The sequence below is a fragment of the Arabidopsis thaliana genome, chromosome 3 (assembly GCF_000001735.4).
Source record: "Arabidopsis thaliana chromosome 3, partial sequence".
NCBI classification, from domain to species: domain Eukaryota; kingdom Viridiplantae; phylum Streptophyta; class Magnoliopsida; order Brassicales; family Brassicaceae; genus Arabidopsis; species Arabidopsis thaliana.
Genome location: NC_003074.8, coordinates 7,710,227 through 7,727,264, shown reverse-complemented (window position 1 = coordinate 7,727,264; position 17,038 = coordinate 7,710,227). Strand labels below are relative to the sequence as shown.

Below are 17,038 nucleotides of genomic sequence, written 5' to 3'. Positions count from 1 at the left end.
CAGCTTCATTTCACTAGCATTATATATTAAAAACAAATCTCAAAGTTGCCTCTATTTATCCTTATACACACATTAACTACATATATCTTTCTTTAACTAAACACGCTACGTACCACAAAGGTCGCATTATCATTGATAATGCAAACACTTATTTTCAAGTTGTTATGTTGTTTCATTCAAAGAGGCTAAATTTATTTGCACTCGATTCTAACATCTTTTAGATGCTAACAGCTAGATAGCGCTGAGAAAATTCATCTAGCTAGTTACATGTGATCCGATGTTAATATTGTCTAAAACATTACCAATGGTCTATACCGCAGCTGTTAGCGTGCATGACGGAAGTTGGGCGGATCAGAATTGTTGTTCAATTAATTGAGAACTAACTGATATATATACTTTATTCATGTGAAATTTTGGAAGTGATATTCTGATGTTCAATTTACATGACATCTTCTTTTTTTTTTTTTGGTCTAAAACATGACATCTTTAAATTTGTTATTAATTTAGCGATTGACTAACAACGTTAAAAACTTTCGCTTCGTACAAAGTATATATACTTGGAAATGTGTGTAGCTTGAAGCCATTACATAAAATGAAACAAAAAGAACTAACTATATATTATGAAACAAATTATGTTATATAGTGCGTGTAGAAATCAACTCTCTAACATGTGTTATACAAAACAAACCACAAACAAACAAGAAAAGCAAAATTCGTGTTCTCTCAAAACATTTATTCAAACACAACACATACGTAACACACACACGCATATACATGAACTCTCATCAAACAGTTGGTTTAATAAAAGGGTAAAGCTCATACCTATAGTTACAACTGGTACTGAAAACTCTCCCTCCTAGTTTACCATCGCAGCAGTCCGATTCCTTGAGGATAATCCATTCCAAGCACGCATAGCAAGTCTTCAACCATAAGTCTTTCGTACACTGTACCATCGCATAAAGCTTCTTTGTCCCAACTCTTTCCTCCCCCATCGCATACATCACCGCCTGGTTGTACTTGTCCATGTTGTCTTCACTGGTAGCTTTCAACCCCAAATTTAGTAGGAAATCGACCATTTTCTGTTTGAACTCCAGAGGCGATCCGCTGGCATTCTTCGTGTTGGACATTCAGAAGTTGTTGTTGTAATCGAGCTTTCCTTCATTGCGGATGGAAGAAATCTCCATAAGACATTGGTCGTACCATATTATTCCCCCCTTGTTTCTCGAACATCTCTTACGAAGCTATCATAGAAAAATTTGCATATTGACACCACAATTAATTACAACATTGCACGTAATAATTAACGTATAACATATATTTTTTCTATAATATGTACTTCTACGATGTAACGAAAATTTACATGTGTATGTGTGCTTCTGCATTCATACGTAAATGTGTGATAGGTAATAAATAATATTAGAGTGACGTTACCGCCGAGAGGGCGGTGGTGTAGCAGGAGCGGCACCTTGACCAGTAGGAGTCGCCACGGCATTGGTACATTAATGTAACGAAATTGGAACCCTTACCACGGAAAACCAAATCGAAACCACTGCGAAAATCGCCGGCTGATGAGGCACGGATGATTATATTGAGGTTTTTCTCGTATACACTTCCAGGCTGATACTTCCCTTCACTTACAATGCATTTGTGTTGCAGATACGCATTGGTCATGTTCAAGGAAGAAACGCTGCGTATAAGGAGCAGTTTTATGGCCACCACGGCAGAGATATGGACCAAGACAAGGCGTTTTGGTACAGACGATGGTGGAAAGTACATTGCTTCGGATTTGTAATTTTGTTTCGTTCCAAAAGATTGTTTCTTATAGATGAACCGTCGAGACTAAGAGGAATTAGGATGTTGAGTGGAGATAAAAAAAAAATTCCTTTTTATAGTCTTAGTTTTTGGTTACCTTATAGTAAGGTTTTCAATTGACCACTTAGGTTTTCGGAAAAAATGTTTTCGAGTTTGTAATGGAGGAGAGGAGAGAGAGGTTAGAATTAATACTTGGAACTTGCGGCGAGAGAAGGGCCGATGAAAAAGTAAAGGTTCAAAGGCGTGACTGAGTCATAACTTTTACAATCACACAATTTATACGATGCCGACCTCAGATGAAGCCATTATTGATTTATTACGTAGTTATATTTTTACAAGATTCAGTGTAAAATCCTGGTAAAATGATAAAAATATACATATTTTATTTATGTATATATATATATATATATTAAATTGGCTATACGAATAAAAATATAAATTTGTGTACATTTGTACTATTAATGAAATGTACAAATAAAAATATTTTTTAATTTATGTATATTTCTGTATATATGTATACTAAATAATTTGTACAAATTTTAATGTACAAAGCAAATAGTGAAAAGTATTTCTTTTACAAATTGTGAATATTAAAATAATTACTTTTCAAATTATGTTTGGAAAAATGAATACTTTCTAACTTATTGAAAAAAAATGCTTGAACACATCACTTATTTAACATCACTTGTGTAAATGACGTAAAATCGACAAATGGGAAAAATATTGACAGTGATTATTAGAGTTAATTAACTTCACGTCAGCCCATGAGACGTTAGTTTTAACTAACGCAAACTTCTTATAGTTACCGAAAATCTGACGTAAACCATAAATGTAACGGACGTATTTTTTTGTAGTGTAATGTAGAACTCAATAAATATATATTTCATTTCACTTACTAAAAGTTTCATAATGATTATTTTGATGTTCGGATCGGATTAACATGTTAATGCAATTTAATCTTGATATATAGTTTTAACAATTTAAAGAAAACAACTTGACATGAAAATTTCAAAAATGAATTATTTAGAATCGTTTACTTAACTGATAAAAATTTTTACTTCAACTACATCATATGATATTTTGCTAAATAATAGAAAAATAAATTCAAATTGCTTTAGAACTTGGTATAGTAAGAACCCTTGGGGCTAATAAAAGGGTAAAGCTCATACCTAAAGTTACAGCTTCTACTCAAAACTCTTACTCCTTGTTTACTTTCCCAGCACTCTTGAAAATGCACTATATAATATAACATACACTCATTACAACCCTGAACAGATAAGTCAGCCGAACATTGCACCATTCCGTATAGACTTTTCGTCCCGAGTCTCTTCTCCCCCGCCGCATACAGTACTGGTTTTTTTATACCTTCTATGTTTTTATCTATTTTCGTGACGGCTATCTTTGTAAGATTGTTGAGGAGATGCAACCTTTCTTCAAGAGAGATTGAATTGCCGATCAGGTTCTTCGCGCTAGGCATACAGAAGTTGTCGTCGTAATTGATCTGCCCAGAAGTATCTAACGAAGAAAACTCCACAAGACATTGGTCGTACCATATTATTGCCTCTTTATATCTCGGACATCTCTTACGAAGAAGCTGTCATAGACATTTAGCATATTAACGCCACAGGCCCACAGGCCCATAATTAATATCAACATTGCATGGACTAATTTCATATATAAGATATAGTTTCTCGCGTTTATATTTGTGTTAGATCTAAACATAAATATAGTGTGTGTCGGTAGACTCTGCACGCATATTTATACATTATGTGAAAGCTACCTTATTAGTAACACTCAAGTATGTTACCTCATAACCGGCCGTGACAACGCAGGACTGGCACTTGGGCCCACGAGAGTCGATACGGCACTGGTAGGTGATGGAGACCATATCAGGTTCTTTACCGTAGGCCTTCATGCTGTAACCGGTACGAAAACCATACGAATCTTTATCTTTATTCGAAAAGCTTTGGATGATATCATCGAGGGATTTCTCGTACTTGCTTCCTGGCTTGTATTTCCCTTGATTGACTACGCATTTGTGGTGAAGATACGAATTGGTAAGGTTTAGTGAAGAAACGTTACGTACCAGGAGGAGTTGTGTGGTCACCACGACCACAATAGGGACTAGAACGAAGCGTTTTGATACAGATGATGAAGAATACATTGTTTTGAATTTATTTTTATTTATTTGTGTTTCCAAGTGGGGTGTTTTAAAATAAATTTTTAGCATTGAGACTGATGTTTATGTAGGAGACTCGGGAGGAACTTTGTGGAAACAAGAGGGCCGACGAAACAGTAAAAGCTTGAAGGTGTGACTGAGTTCAAACAATTACAATCACACGATTGTAGTATAACGACCTGAAATGAAGGAATTGTTGATTTCTATAATTACAAAATTCTTTGGTTTTTTTGTCCAACGTAACATGGTCGATTCCAATTTTCAGATTTCATCTAATTATATATATTTGCTAATTTATCATGTTTCTGTGTTTCTATATTATATATTTATTAAGGAAAATTGCTAAAATTTAAAATATTGAAAAGCTAGATCCTGAGATGGAACTAGAAGTCTAAAACAGCTTAACGAGGAAAACTCTACAAACAAGAGAACAGAGGCCATAATTTGTTGAACATGGTTGCATATCATACAAAAAATGGCCAAACCCATAGAAAATTGAACTTTAATAAAAAAAATCAGAATTTATGTGATATACATCGTATACGATTGGCTATCTTTTTCCCATTTGAATATTCGGTTACTCGGATCCTATTTTCGAGATCCTCCAAAGTCCAAACAATTGAAGTTGTACATCTAGGGAATGTTGGATGCTCGTAGATAACAGTAGAGCATCAAGTAGGTGACTCTTTCATTAAGGGAATAATCGAATCAGACTCCTTATGACATTTAATTTGGTACAGTTTTGCTTCTCTGACCGCCTCTTACGAAGGAAGATGACACGTTAAAGTGAGTTTGTTCAGTTTACAAAAAAAAAAGAAGTGAGTTTGTTCTTTGATATGGTTTTTTAGTCAATTAAATTCCTAATGCACTAATAACCACAAGGAGTAATGAATTAACTCATCGAGAATACACAAGTACATAATCTAAGGTTAACAAGAGTTTGATTCTGGTTTTCTAATACAAACTTAACTAAACCAAGCAATTAATATCTTCTTTTTTTTTTTGTGCACACCAAGCAATTAAAATCAAACAATACAAATCAAAGCAAAAGAAAACAGTATGCATAAGACTAACACAATTCAAAATCAAACAAAGTGGTTTAAAAAATAGACAAAAGGCGAATTCCCGGGTTAAGGTAAATGATAAAGATGATCGAGAGGTGGTTTATGGCGATTAATACAACATCTAACAAGTGTGATCCTTGGGCTAATTCATTCCCATGTTATGAATTCACTAAACAAGACTAATTCATTTCCATGTTATGAACACATTTACTAATCAATGAATCATCAACAATTTCCAAAGACAATCAAATGAACAAAAAGCCTTAATAACAAGTCTATCTAGCCACTATGGTAAGATATGAAAATTCAAAAATTAATTATTTAGAATCGTTTACTAACTGATAGAAATTTAAACTACATCATATGATATTTTACTAAATAATAGAAAACAATTCACGTTAAGTAAGGGGAAATTTGAAGTTAAAAAGAAAAGAAAAAACATTATAAGAGTAACATATTCAAATTGCTTTAGAACTTTGTATAATAAGGACCCTTAGGGTTAATAAAAGGGTAAAGCTCATACCTAAAGTTACAGCTTCTACTCAAAACTCTTACTCCTTGTTTATTTTCCCAGCACTCTTGAAAATGCACTATATAATATAACATACACTCATTACAACCCTGAACAGATAAGTCAGCCGAACATTGCACCATTCCGTATAGACTTTTCGTCCCGAGTCTCTTCTCCCCCGCCGCATACAGTACTGGTTTTTTTATACCTTCTATGTTTTTATCTATTTTCGTGACGGCTATCTTTGTAAGATTGTTGAGGAGATGCAACCTTTCTTCAAGAGAGATTGAATTGCCGATCAGGTTCTTCGCGCTAGGCATACAGAAGTTGTCGTCGTAATTGATCTGCCCAGAAGTATCTAACGAAGAAAACTCCACAAGACATTGGTCGTACCATATTATTGCCTCTTTATATCTCGGACATCTCTTACGAAGAAGCTGTCATAGACATTTAGCATATTAACGCCACAGGCCCACAGGCCCATAATTAATATCAACATTGCATGGACTAATTTCATATATAAGATATAGTTTCTCGCGTTTATATTTGTGTTAGATCTAAACATAAATATAGTGTGTGTCGGTAGACTCTGCACGCATATTTATACATTATGTGAAAGCTACCTTATTAGTAACACTCAAGTATGTTACCTCATAACCGGCCGTGACAACGCAGGACTGGCACTTGGGCCCACGAGAGTCGATACGGCACTGGTAGGTGATGGAGACCATATCAGGTTCTTTACCGTAGGCCTTCATGCTGTAACCGGTACGAAAACCATACGAATCTTTATCTTTATTCGAAAAGCTTTGGATGATATCATCGAGGGATTTCTCGTACTTGCTTCCTGGCTTGTATTTCCCTTGATTGACTACGCATTTGTGGTGAAGATACGAATTGGTAAGGTTTAGTGAAGAAACGTTACGTACCAGGAGGAGTTGTGTGGTCACCACGACCACAATAGGGACTAGAACGAAGCGTTTTGATACAGATGATGAAGAATACATTGTTTTGAATTTATTTTTATTTATTTGTGTTTCCAAGTGGGGTGTTTTAAAATAAATTTTTAGCATTGAGACTGATGTTTATGTAGGAGACTCGGGAGGAACTTTGTGGAAACAAGAGGGCCGACGAAACAGTAAAAGCTTGAAGGTGTGACTGAGTTCAAACAATTACAATCACACGATTGTAGTATAACGACCTGAAATGAAGGAATTGTTGATTTCTATAATTACAAAATTCTTTGGTTTTTTTGTCCAACGTAACATGGTCGATTCCAATTTTCAGATTTCATCTAATTATATATATTTGCTAATTTATCATGTTTCTGTGTTTCTATATTATATATTTATTAAGGAAAATTGCTAAAATTTAAAATATTGAAAAGCTAGATCCTGAGATGGAACTAGAAGTCTAAAACAGCTTAACGAGGAAAACTCTACAAACAAGAGAACAGAGGCCATAATTTGTTGAACATGGTTGCATATCATACAAAAAATGGCCAAACCCATAGAAAATTGAACTTTAATAAAAAAAATCAGAATTTATGTGATATACATCGTATACGATTGGCTATCTTTTTCCCATTTGAATATTCGGTTACTCGGATCCTATTTTCGAGATCCTCCAAAGTCCAAACAATTGAAGTTGTACATCTAGGGAATGTTGGATGCTCGTAGATAACAGTAGAGCATCAAGTAGGTGACTCTTTCATTAAGGGAATAATCGAATCAGACTCCTTATGACATTTAATTTGGTACAGTTTTGCTTCTCTGACCGCCTCTTACGAAGGAAGATGACACGTTAAAGTGAGTTTGTTCAGTTTACAAAAAAAAAAGAAGTGAGTTTGTTCTTTGATATGGTTTTTTAGTCAATTAAATTCCTAATGCACTAATAACCACAAGGAGTAATGAATTAACTCATCGAGAATACACAAGTACATAATCTAAGGTTAACAAGAGTTTGATTCTGGTTTTCTAATACAAACTTAACTAAACCAAGCAATTAATATCTTCTTTTTTTTTTGTGCACACCAAGCAATTAAAATCAAACAATACAAATCAAAGCAAAAGAAAACAGTATGCATAAGACTAACACAATTCAAAATCAAACAAAGTGGTTTAAAAAATAGACAAAAGGCGAATTCCCGGGTTAAGGTAAATGATAAAGTTTACAGTTTACAGTTTTTGGTTACCTGAGAGAAGTTAGTTTTATTTGTATGTGTGGTGACAAAAAGGCCAACGAAAAAGTAAAACTTCAAAAGTGTGACTGAGTTCAAACTCTCACAGTCACATGATTATACAGTGACGACCTGAAATGAAGGAAATGTTAATTACTATAATTATAGATTCTTTTGTTTCGGTCAAACATTATCAACTGTTATTAGTTTTACGTTTGTGTCTCTCCAGATAAGAAAATTGCTTTAAGTTATATATATCTTCTTTTTGATAAATTTGATTCAAAATGTTTCAAAGATAGACCCTGAGATAGCACTAAAATAATTTAACGAGTAAAACTCTATAAAAATAGAAGAAAGGCCATTCAACCAATAGTTGCATATTATATACAAAGATGACCAAGCCCATCAAGGAAATAACTATTGTAAGAATTCCAAAGGATCCCCGGGTATAGACTTCCAAATTATTCTGAATGGTGTTGGATTAGGCTGAAGTATTTGATGAAGAGTGTAAATTACATCTCATGACAACCATGAGTATTTATTGGAATCAATCACACTTTGGTGGGTTTATAGACAATACACTTAATTAATAATGAAAAACAGTACTTAACAAAATAAATACAGTGTTTGTCTGTCGTGTACTAAATGTCATTTTAGTTTTGACGTACATAATGCTTTGGTATTCAATTTAAGATTTACGTATATTATATATAAAAAAACGTTCATTCAAATGTATTAGAGGTTTTGTTTGATATATGTACGTAATGATCTGTCATAGTACTTACACCACATGTTTTAGATTTGTTTTGGTTTTTCTTGTCAACAATTTAGAATTTCCATATTAGAATTATTTGGGGCACGTACAATATAAATCGTGTATTTTATCAAAGGCAAAATGGTATAAAATTTTAAGAAGTGTCATGTAGTGCAATAAAAACATGGAGATATCATGAAATACAATAAAGCCAAAATACAAGTGACTTTTGGGATGGTTCCCTTTATTTTAACAACATCATAAGATTTCTTCTACATAAAATAATTAATTAATGTAAAATAAAATTGATAATTTACAAAAACAAACAAACTCTAAAACCTGTATTTTTAAAAAAAATCATTAACTCTTAAAATAAGAATTAGGACCAGTCTTGGCATTAACAAAAGGGTAAAGCTCATACCTAAAGTTACAGCTCCTATCCAAAACCCTCGCACCGCGTTTACCACTTTTCCAGCAATTTTGAAACTTCAAGATATTAGCAACCAGACACTCCTCACAAGCCTTAACAGATAAGTCATCTGTACACTGAACCATTCCGTACATCTTCTTCTTTGTCCCGAGCCTCTTCTCCCCCGCCCCGTATAGTGCCGGTTTGTTGGTATCTTTTAAGTTTTTATTCTTTTCAGTGATAGCTATACGTGATATATTGTCGAAGAGAGTATCCCACTTCAGTATGAAAGAAAATGGATCATCTCCCACATTCTTCGCGTTGGACATACAGAAACTATCACCGTAATTGAGCTGCCCTACATTATCGATCGAAGAAATCTCGAGAAGACATTGGTCGAACCATATTATTCCCCCTTTATATCTCGGACATCTCCTACGAAGCTGTCATATACATGTTGCATATCGACGCCACAATCAATATCAACACTGCATGAACTAATTTACATATAAGATATAGTTTTCTAGTCTGTTATATTTTATTTATCGCTAAGAATAAGATGTAACCAAAACTGAGATATGTGTACGCATTATCATGTAACTATTTGGCAGCTAAAAAAATAATATTAAAGTGACATTACCCCGGCCATGGCTGAGGCAAAGCAGGAGCGGCACTTGGACCCGTAGGAGTCACCACGGCACTGGAGGACAACGCAGACTAGATCTGGACCGTCACCAAATGACATCATGTCGTAACCGCTATTAACATTTTCACCAACCGAGATGGAATGGATGATAGCTTCTAGGCTTTTCTCATGTGCACTTCCTGGCTTGTATTTCCCTTGACTGACAAAGCATTTGTGGTTCAGATAGGAATTGGTCATGTTCAAAGACGAAACGCTACGTATGAGAAGCAGTTGTGTGGCCACCAGGGCCAATATATGGACCAAAATAAGGTGTTTTGATACAGAAGATAAAGAGTACATTGTTTTGGATGTTTTAGTTTTAAACGGGAGTGTTATTTTGTAGATAAAGTGTTGAGACTGTGATGTATATGATGAGGGATTTGATACCTTATGAGAAATCTTTTTAATCAATTAAAGTTTCTAATAGAGTATAAGTTTGTAACGGACAGGAGTGGGAAATTAGTATTTACGGCGACAAGAAAGCCGAAGAAAAAGCAAAAGTTCAAAGGTGTGACTGAGTTCAAACTCTTATAATCACAAGATTTGTACGGTGACAATGAAAAAATTGCTAATTTCTATAATTACAACTTACAAGATTCTTTGTTTTTTGTTGGTCGAATATTATAAGATTCTATACAACTTAGTGTTTGGTTTTTATGTTTCTAGATTATTATTTATTTTTTCTTAAAACAACAACAAACAAACAGATATTTATATTACTAAAGCAAGATCATGAGATGCTGAGTAACTCAAACATGTGTTGAACTATGTACTAGATACTGAGTTGATATTTACTAGATGTTAATGAATTACATGTTTTCATATAGATTTCGCTGTTCTCATTTAGACATATTATCGGTTCCTCATTCTTTATTTTATAATAGTGATGATGCAAAACGTTTACCATATTTCTCCCTCGTGTGTTAGAATCCAAATTGGGGGGAAATGTTTTCATTTTGATGACTTTCTTAATGCTGGTTATTTTTTCCTATTAAAATATCAATCATTTGTAACTAACTAACCACGGTTAAATATAGTTTTTCAAACATAATAATGCAATGTTTCTCTTCTTCTTCTTTTTTTTAATGCTTTCCTTGATTACTATCTATAAATTTCATGAAAACGTTTTAGAAATTTACAGAAAATAAATTTAACACGAGAAGTTCAAAAATACATTATTTAAAATGTTTCTAAAGCATAATACAAAGAAAATTTATTTAAACTACGTGACATTGTTTTTTCTAAACAAAATAATAATAATAATAAATTATATATATATAATTTAAAGTTTACGGAAAAAAAATATCTAAATGCATAAGAATTTAAAATTAGTTTAAATTACGACCGCGCTTGTTACTACCAACAAAAGGGTAAAGCTCATACCTAAAGTTACAACCACTACCCAACACTCTAGCTCCTTGTTTACCATGCCAGCAATCTTGAAATTTTACGGCTATGTGTCCAACACACTCTCGACAACTATTATTATATATGTCAAGCCTACACTGCACCATCCCGTACAACTTCTTTGTCCCGAACCTTGTATCCCCAGCGGCATACAAATGATCTTTGAGGGCTATACCTACCAAATTGTCGAGGAATGTCATCCACTTCTCTCCAAACGAATCTACGTTCATTTTCTTCTTGTTGGACATACAGAAATCATTATCTTTGTCGAACTTCCCTTGAGTATCGAACGGAGAAATCTGGAGAGTACATTGGTCGTACCATATTATTGCCCCCTTATATCGCGGGCATCTTCTATACGAAGCGGTCATATACATTTGTCATATTAACGCCAAAATCAATATCAACATTGCATGGAGTAATTTACATATAAAATATAAGATATAACGCCAAAACTGACATATATGTGTGCACAAATTTATACATGTAATAAAGAAAGACGTGAAAGCTAATCAATAATGAAATAGCGTTACCCTTGCGATGGCGGTGGCAAAGCAGGAGCGGCACATGGACCCGTTGGAGTCGCCACGGCACTGGTTGGTGACGGCTACGTAATCAGAATCCTTACCAAGGGCCATCATGTCGTAACCAAGGGTAAAACCATCACCGCTACCGATAGAGACTATAATACTTTGGAGTTTTTTCTCATACCAACTTCCCGGCTTGTATTTCCCTTGATTGGCTAAGCATTTGTGGTTCAGATAGGCATTGGTCATGTTCAAGGACGAAACGGTGCGCATAAAGATCAGTTGTGTTACCACCACGGCAAATATAGTGATCAAAACGAAGCATGTCGGCGATGAATAGTACATTTTATTGGATTTTTGTGTGAGACTCGAACGGATTTGGATGTTGAATGGAGATAAGTTTTATAAAATATATTTAGTTTACGGTTTTTGGTTACATTATACGAATTCTATTGATAAATTCAAATAAATGTTTAGAGCTTGTAACGGAGATGACAGAGAAGTATTTGCGGCTACAAGAAGGCCGAAGAAAAAGTAAAGAGGTGTGACTGAGTTCAGACTCTTACAGTCACACCATTTTTATGGTGACAACCTGAAATGAAGGAATTATTATTTTCTATAATTACAAGCTTCTCTGTTTTTATTTTATTTTGGGTCAAATATAAGATTTAAACTTTCAGTTTCATCTTCTTCTTTTTCAACTTTTCAGTTTCATCTACAATTAGCATTTTATACATTTAATAGTTTAACTAGGAAAACTTAATAACAAGAGAAGAGAAGCCGTACTGGTTAAACAATGTTGCATATTATTACACAAAAACGACCAAACCCATCGACAAATATTGTCAGAATGTCGAGAGATCTTCGGATACAGACTTCCACAAGTTTCTGAACCATGAAAAGTTAGCCTTTTGTTTCCTCATATGATGGAGAGATGTCACAGCATTGGCGACGTGGAGCCTTCATCTGAAAATATCAAAGTAAGAGTGTAACTATACTCTATTATTCTACATGTTCCACATTAAGCTCATGAACCTGGGTTTCATCAGGTTATTTCCACATTAAGCTCCAGTTTATACTCTATTATACATGAGCTTGGTGTTACATTGACTCATGAACCTGGGTTTCATCAGGTAAACAAAGTCTGAGCTGCTTAGAAATTTGAAGTGTTTCTGAATTTAGATTTCTTAGAATCGGAAAGTAGTGACGTTGATGCTGCCTTAGTTTAGCTAGGCAGCGTTGGATCAGACTGAACGAGAGGAACATGGAGTAATTATACCCGATATAGACATATAGTGTGGAGAACTGTCACAGAGCTGAAGCTATTAAGCATCTAAAATCGGTCTGAGTACTGTCCTGTAAACTGGAGCTTAATGTGGAACAGGTAGAATCATATATATGAAAGGAGGCTAACTCTCTCCCACAACTTGACACATCAGCACATGAGAGCTTGCCACCTAGACTTCATAAAATAAGTAATACATAATTAGTAATTAATTCAACATAAAGGATATAATTAATCAGAACTTGAACCATCACTTTTTCTATATTTTTTAATTCAATATATCTTCTTTAATTTTGAGATCCACTTAAGTGGCTAAAGTGATCATAAAATCCAAACATGCTACATATATTACTTGCCTAAAAATTAGACTTGCCTAAAAATTAGACAATTATTATGAAAGAAACTAAATGAATATGCAGATGCTTTTCGAGATTTATGCTAAGAAAACAAGTAATTTGAAAGATGTTTGATGAGCTATCCTTATAACTAAAACGTGAGATATAAGATTATGACAAGATTTTAACTAAACTTTTCAAGAACATCAAGTTGAATAAGCTTAGATTGAATATGCAGAGACATGGTTAATAAAGACATGTTATATTTTTAGTGTAAGAAATAAATTTTCTAAAATTTCACCGTCTCACAATCTACACTTAGAACCAAAAAACAAGGATATATAAATTAAAAAAAACCTGAGAATTTAAAACAACAATAAAAAATAACTCAAGCACATTCGTTTTTCAGATGAACTAATATAGTAGGACTTTTCAAAAACAATTACAAATTATATTTATGTTTCAAAACCGATGCATTCAACTTTACTTTATATGAACATACATTATATAAAACAATTTGTAAATAATAATACATAAACTCGCACGTAGTACGGATACTCATCTAGTAATAGAGTATAGTTGCCTTGGCTAAGCAAGAGAAGATCCTACAAACAAGAATCCATAACCTTACTTTAAAGCCCTAGCAAGCGAAACACTAATTTGGGCCTGCATATGGCCTCCAGTAATTGAGTTTTGATGTTACGTTATTAAATAATTTGGGCCTACGGGGACTGATAAATTAGGCCTACTGATTGGCTAATGCGCTTTTCCAATCCGGTTCGGGTTTTTATATGTTTGGTATATGAATAATGGTTTCAAACTGAAAATGTAATCTAAAATAGATGGTTTGGTACAGTTGATTTCGGTTCGGATTCAGGTTTTGGTCAAATATATTCTTAATTTACAAAGAAACTTTCTACATCAATTTTTTCTCTTTTTCGGTTTGGATTCGGAATTGGTTCATCGGATATAGAAAAATTGAATCCATTCGATCGGTTTTCCGATAAGTATTTGGGTTCAAACCCTTAAGCGGAACTATCCAATAATTAAATTTTTTTTATTAAAGGTAAGTTTGAGTAAAATAACCTAGCCAAGGAAAAATATTAAACTAGTGTTCTAACAACAGTCTAGGTAAGGTGGGTGTGTAGACATTAACGTCATACACTTGTTGCATCTTTTCCTATAAGCTTTATTTAATGAATGGAAGTTTTTCAGTGGTTTAAACGCTTGGGAACATATAATGTCTTAGACAAGTTGGAAGTGAGTGAAACAAAAATTTCTACTTGAGACCACAACTAGACAAGGGATTTTGTTTTGTTATCAAAGATTTTTTTTCTCTCTAATATGAACATTCTCTCACTTCTATAGGAAAAAAGAATCATTGCTCTTCCAAAGTCATAGATTAAACAGTTATTAATATCAGTGGAATATGTGTCAAGTTGACCATCTGGTTCTTCCATACACACCTTTTGTTTCATCATTTTTGAAGATGAATTTTTGATATAAGTTTCTTCATGTATCCAACTAATGTTTCTCTTAAAATTGCAATCTCTCGTATCCACTTTACCTTAACGATGTTTCTCCCAAACTTGTGATCATATATTTATATACACACTGTTTTGATTTCAAGACAATGATAGTATTTATTTAAGTTACTAATTCTAATTCAAAGATCTATTAGCTTTTTGGATTTTGTTGATGATAAATAAGTTATTACAATGGCCTTTTTACAACATACCCCGAACTCTATATATACTCTTTTTTTTTAGTCTATATATACTTTTATGTTAAATAGTTTGTTTCATTACATACTATATAGGCTCATATATAGCTTATATTTTTCTTGGACAATCGTTTTTACTAACGCAAATCGTTTAGACAACAAAATGATTTAGCATAAGATATCATATTCATATCACCGTCCAAGTTTCTTCAACTTCGATCAAAACTATAAAAAGATATTTTATAAACTAGCCAGGGTTATAGTTACGCGTATACATGCGTAAATGTGATAATATGTCCTACGTACCAACTAAAAAAAAATCTGAATATTAAAATTGCAAAAAAATAATGGTCACATACTTTTGGAAAGATTGGACGGCTAAGGTCTCGTACCAACAGGCAACAATAAAGAACAGACAGAAAAATCTGAGGACAAAATTAGAAAATAAAAAGCTTTTGGATTTTTGAACCAATATGATCCACACAAGTGGACTTATGCATCAACACTGAATCAACTTGTGGACAACAACAACATCACTTTTTTTTTCCATAACGTATCAAACATACAAATATAATAATATTTTCGTCTCATTATTATTTCAGTCCGTCTAATAAGTGTGCGTATTTTTGATCAGTCAATAATCCATACGACCCACTACTTTATCTTAAATTTTGTAGAGAAATGTCGTGGGTTTTTTTTTTGTTATATATATACTTTGTGTATGTAAAAAGTTAGATATATAGTCTTCATAAAATGGTATAAGACAATATGTGTATTTTCTATTCTGAGTAGAGTCCGCCAATACCCGATCTTACTTGTATTAGAGACAGAGTGTTACAGGTTGTGGTTTAACAGAAACCAGTTGGTTATGTACCGATTATATAATGAGATGTACATATATACTCTAGTCTTTCTATTTCTCAAGCTTTTATATTTCTTTCAAAAACTGAAATTTTTTTCTTCACATAAACATATTTGTAACCTACCTTTGATTCAGTATAACTTTCTGCATTATATCCGAATCGAAGCAAGATTGGAGGCATAAAGAACAACAACTCTAGTTGAACGTCCAAAATGGAAAATACCTACTCAAATTATATATTACATAATGTCAAGGTTTTAATTTGGTCTAATTAATCTTCAATATTAAACATATATATGCAGTTAAAAAATCTAATAACATCATTGAAGATATTTTTGATCATTTAATGCTTTATAATTATCTCTATCTTCACGTAAATTTTGTACTATTAGTAGAATTTAAGTTAACGAAATGTATGACTCCGATCATTACATGTCTAAACGATGGCGATAGATATGATGTGCTGCTATGTTTTAACCGATACGATATATTTTAGCAACAACGAATAACTATATTATAATTTTGGTTAAAGAGATTCAATAACATATTTTGCTAATTACTTTATTTTATTTCGTCCGAACTGTAGTATGTAATTAATCTTATTAGGTTGCTTTAACAATAGATTAAGACACTTACTAAATGAATTCACTATTTTACAAACACTGTTTACGAATAATGTGATGCTAACTACAAAATCGAATATTGTGACATTAAAATGCTTTTCGATTACTTATATACGTACTACTAAGCAATCACACGCAATGTATAGCAATTCAAAATAATCAAACCTTTTTAATTAACTGATATTATTCGTAATTCGTGGGGTAGCTTTCACTAATATTAAACAAATAAATGACTAATAAATCAACCCAAAAAAAAATCTTTAAATGTGAACCATACAAGTGAAGTCCTCTTTGCTTGTTCTGATAGTAAGCTTATATAATTAATTAAGAGTTGACTGACTAACAACCACACAATGTCCCAAAGACAACCAATAACAACGATACTTGATATCACCCTAAATTCTAGCCGTTTCTTATGCGTACCCCCTATCCTCCACTAATCACTTGTAGTATCTTTAATTTTTTTCTCTAAACAATCCCTTAATTATTTTAGAAAATTCTGTCACAAATTTCAATAGGAAAATGAAGGTGTGCTAAGAAACGAATGATAATATATGCCGGTTTTTTTTATCCAACTAGTTCTAGAACCTTAAATATCATGTAAATGTCTCAAAATTTATACCTTGGAAAAAAAGAGATAAACTACACGACTATATATGTTTTCGCTTTGGACAAGGAAACTC

General features: G+C 33.0%; 4 protein-coding genes and 1 pseudogene across 7 annotated transcripts; all 5 read right to left on the bottom strand.

Annotated features, from left to right (window-relative positions):
* Positions 1 to 771: 771 nt before the first annotated feature.
* AT3G21933 lies at positions 772 to 1,755 on the bottom strand (annotated as a pseudogene). The gene has a single exon.
* Positions 1,756 to 2,903: 1,148 nt separating this feature from the next.
* Positions 2,904 to 4,023, bottom strand: AT3G21930 (cysteine-rich repeat secretory protein). Its single transcript, NM_113089.2, has 2 exons — positions 3,620 to 4,023; positions 2,904 to 3,406 (listed from the first exon to the last, which is right to left on the bottom strand). The coding sequence occupies exons 1-2, from the start codon at positions 3,974 to 3,976 to the stop codon at positions 2,927 to 2,929; spliced, it is 837 nt and encodes a 278-aa protein (NP_188831.2). The 5' UTR covers positions 3,977 to 4,023; the 3' UTR covers positions 2,904 to 2,926.
* A 1,497-nt stretch (positions 4,024 to 5,520) lies between these two features.
* Positions 5,521 to 6,668, bottom strand: AT3G21920 (cysteine-rich repeat secretory protein, putative (DUF26)). Of its 2 annotated transcripts, none has more exons than NM_001338555.1 (2): positions 6,217 to 6,668; positions 5,521 to 6,003 (listed from the first exon to the last, which is right to left on the bottom strand). In NM_001338555.1, the coding sequence occupies exons 1-2, from the start codon at positions 6,637 to 6,639 to the stop codon at positions 5,524 to 5,526; spliced, it is 903 nt and encodes a 300-aa protein (NP_001326238.1). In that variant the 5' UTR covers positions 6,640 to 6,668; the 3' UTR covers positions 5,521 to 5,523. The 2 variants fall into 2 exon arrangements, with proteins under 2 accessions (NP_001326238.1, NP_188830.1); NM_113088.3 differs by having other exon boundaries at positions 6,217 to 6,626.
* Positions 6,669 to 8,859: 2,191 nt separating this feature from the next.
* On the bottom strand, positions 8,860 to 9,997 carry AT3G21910 (cysteine-rich repeat secretory protein, putative (DUF26); the record flags this gene model as incomplete). Its single annotated transcript, NM_113087.2, has 2 exons — positions 9,549 to 9,997; positions 8,860 to 9,351 (listed from the first exon to the last, which is right to left on the bottom strand). Exons 1-2 carry the CDS (start codon positions 9,891 to 9,893, stop codon positions 8,860 to 8,862), a joined length of 837 nt encoding a protein of 278 aa, NP_188829.1. The 5' UTR covers positions 9,894 to 9,997.
* An 880-nt stretch (positions 9,998 to 10,877) lies between these two features.
* Positions 10,878 to 11,917, bottom strand: AT3G21900 (Receptor-like protein kinase-related family protein; the record flags this gene model as incomplete). 2 transcript variants are annotated; one of them, NM_113086.2, is made up of 2 exons in its annotated part: positions 10,878 to 11,335; positions 11,534 to 11,917. In NM_113086.2, the coding sequence occupies 2 exons, from the start codon at positions 11,870 to 11,872 to the stop codon at positions 10,922 to 10,924; spliced, it is 753 nt and encodes a 250-aa protein (NP_188828.1). The 2 variants fall into 2 exon arrangements, with proteins under 2 accessions (NP_188828.1, NP_001326136.1); NM_001338554.1 differs by having other exon boundaries at positions 10,922 to 11,354; positions 11,529 to 11,872.
* Between the last annotated feature and the right edge of the window lie 5,121 nt (positions 11,918 to 17,038).

Coding starts and splice junctions, on each gene's coding strand:
- AT3G21920 (NM_001338555.1), bottom strand. CDS start 6,639: ATGCTAAAAATTTATTTTAAAACACCCCACTTGGAAACACAAATAAAT. Junction 6,004..6,216: donor TTGTCACGGCCGGTTATGAG/GTAACATACTTG, acceptor TGTCTATGACAG/CTTCTTCGTAAGAGATGTCC.
- AT3G21930 (NM_113089.2), bottom strand. CDS start 3,976: ATGTATTCTTCATCATCTGTATCAAAACGCTTCGTTCTAGTCCCTATT. Junction 3,407..3,619: donor TTGTCACGGCCGGTTATGAG/GTAACATACTTG, acceptor TGTCTATGACAG/CTTCTTCGTAAGAGATGTCC.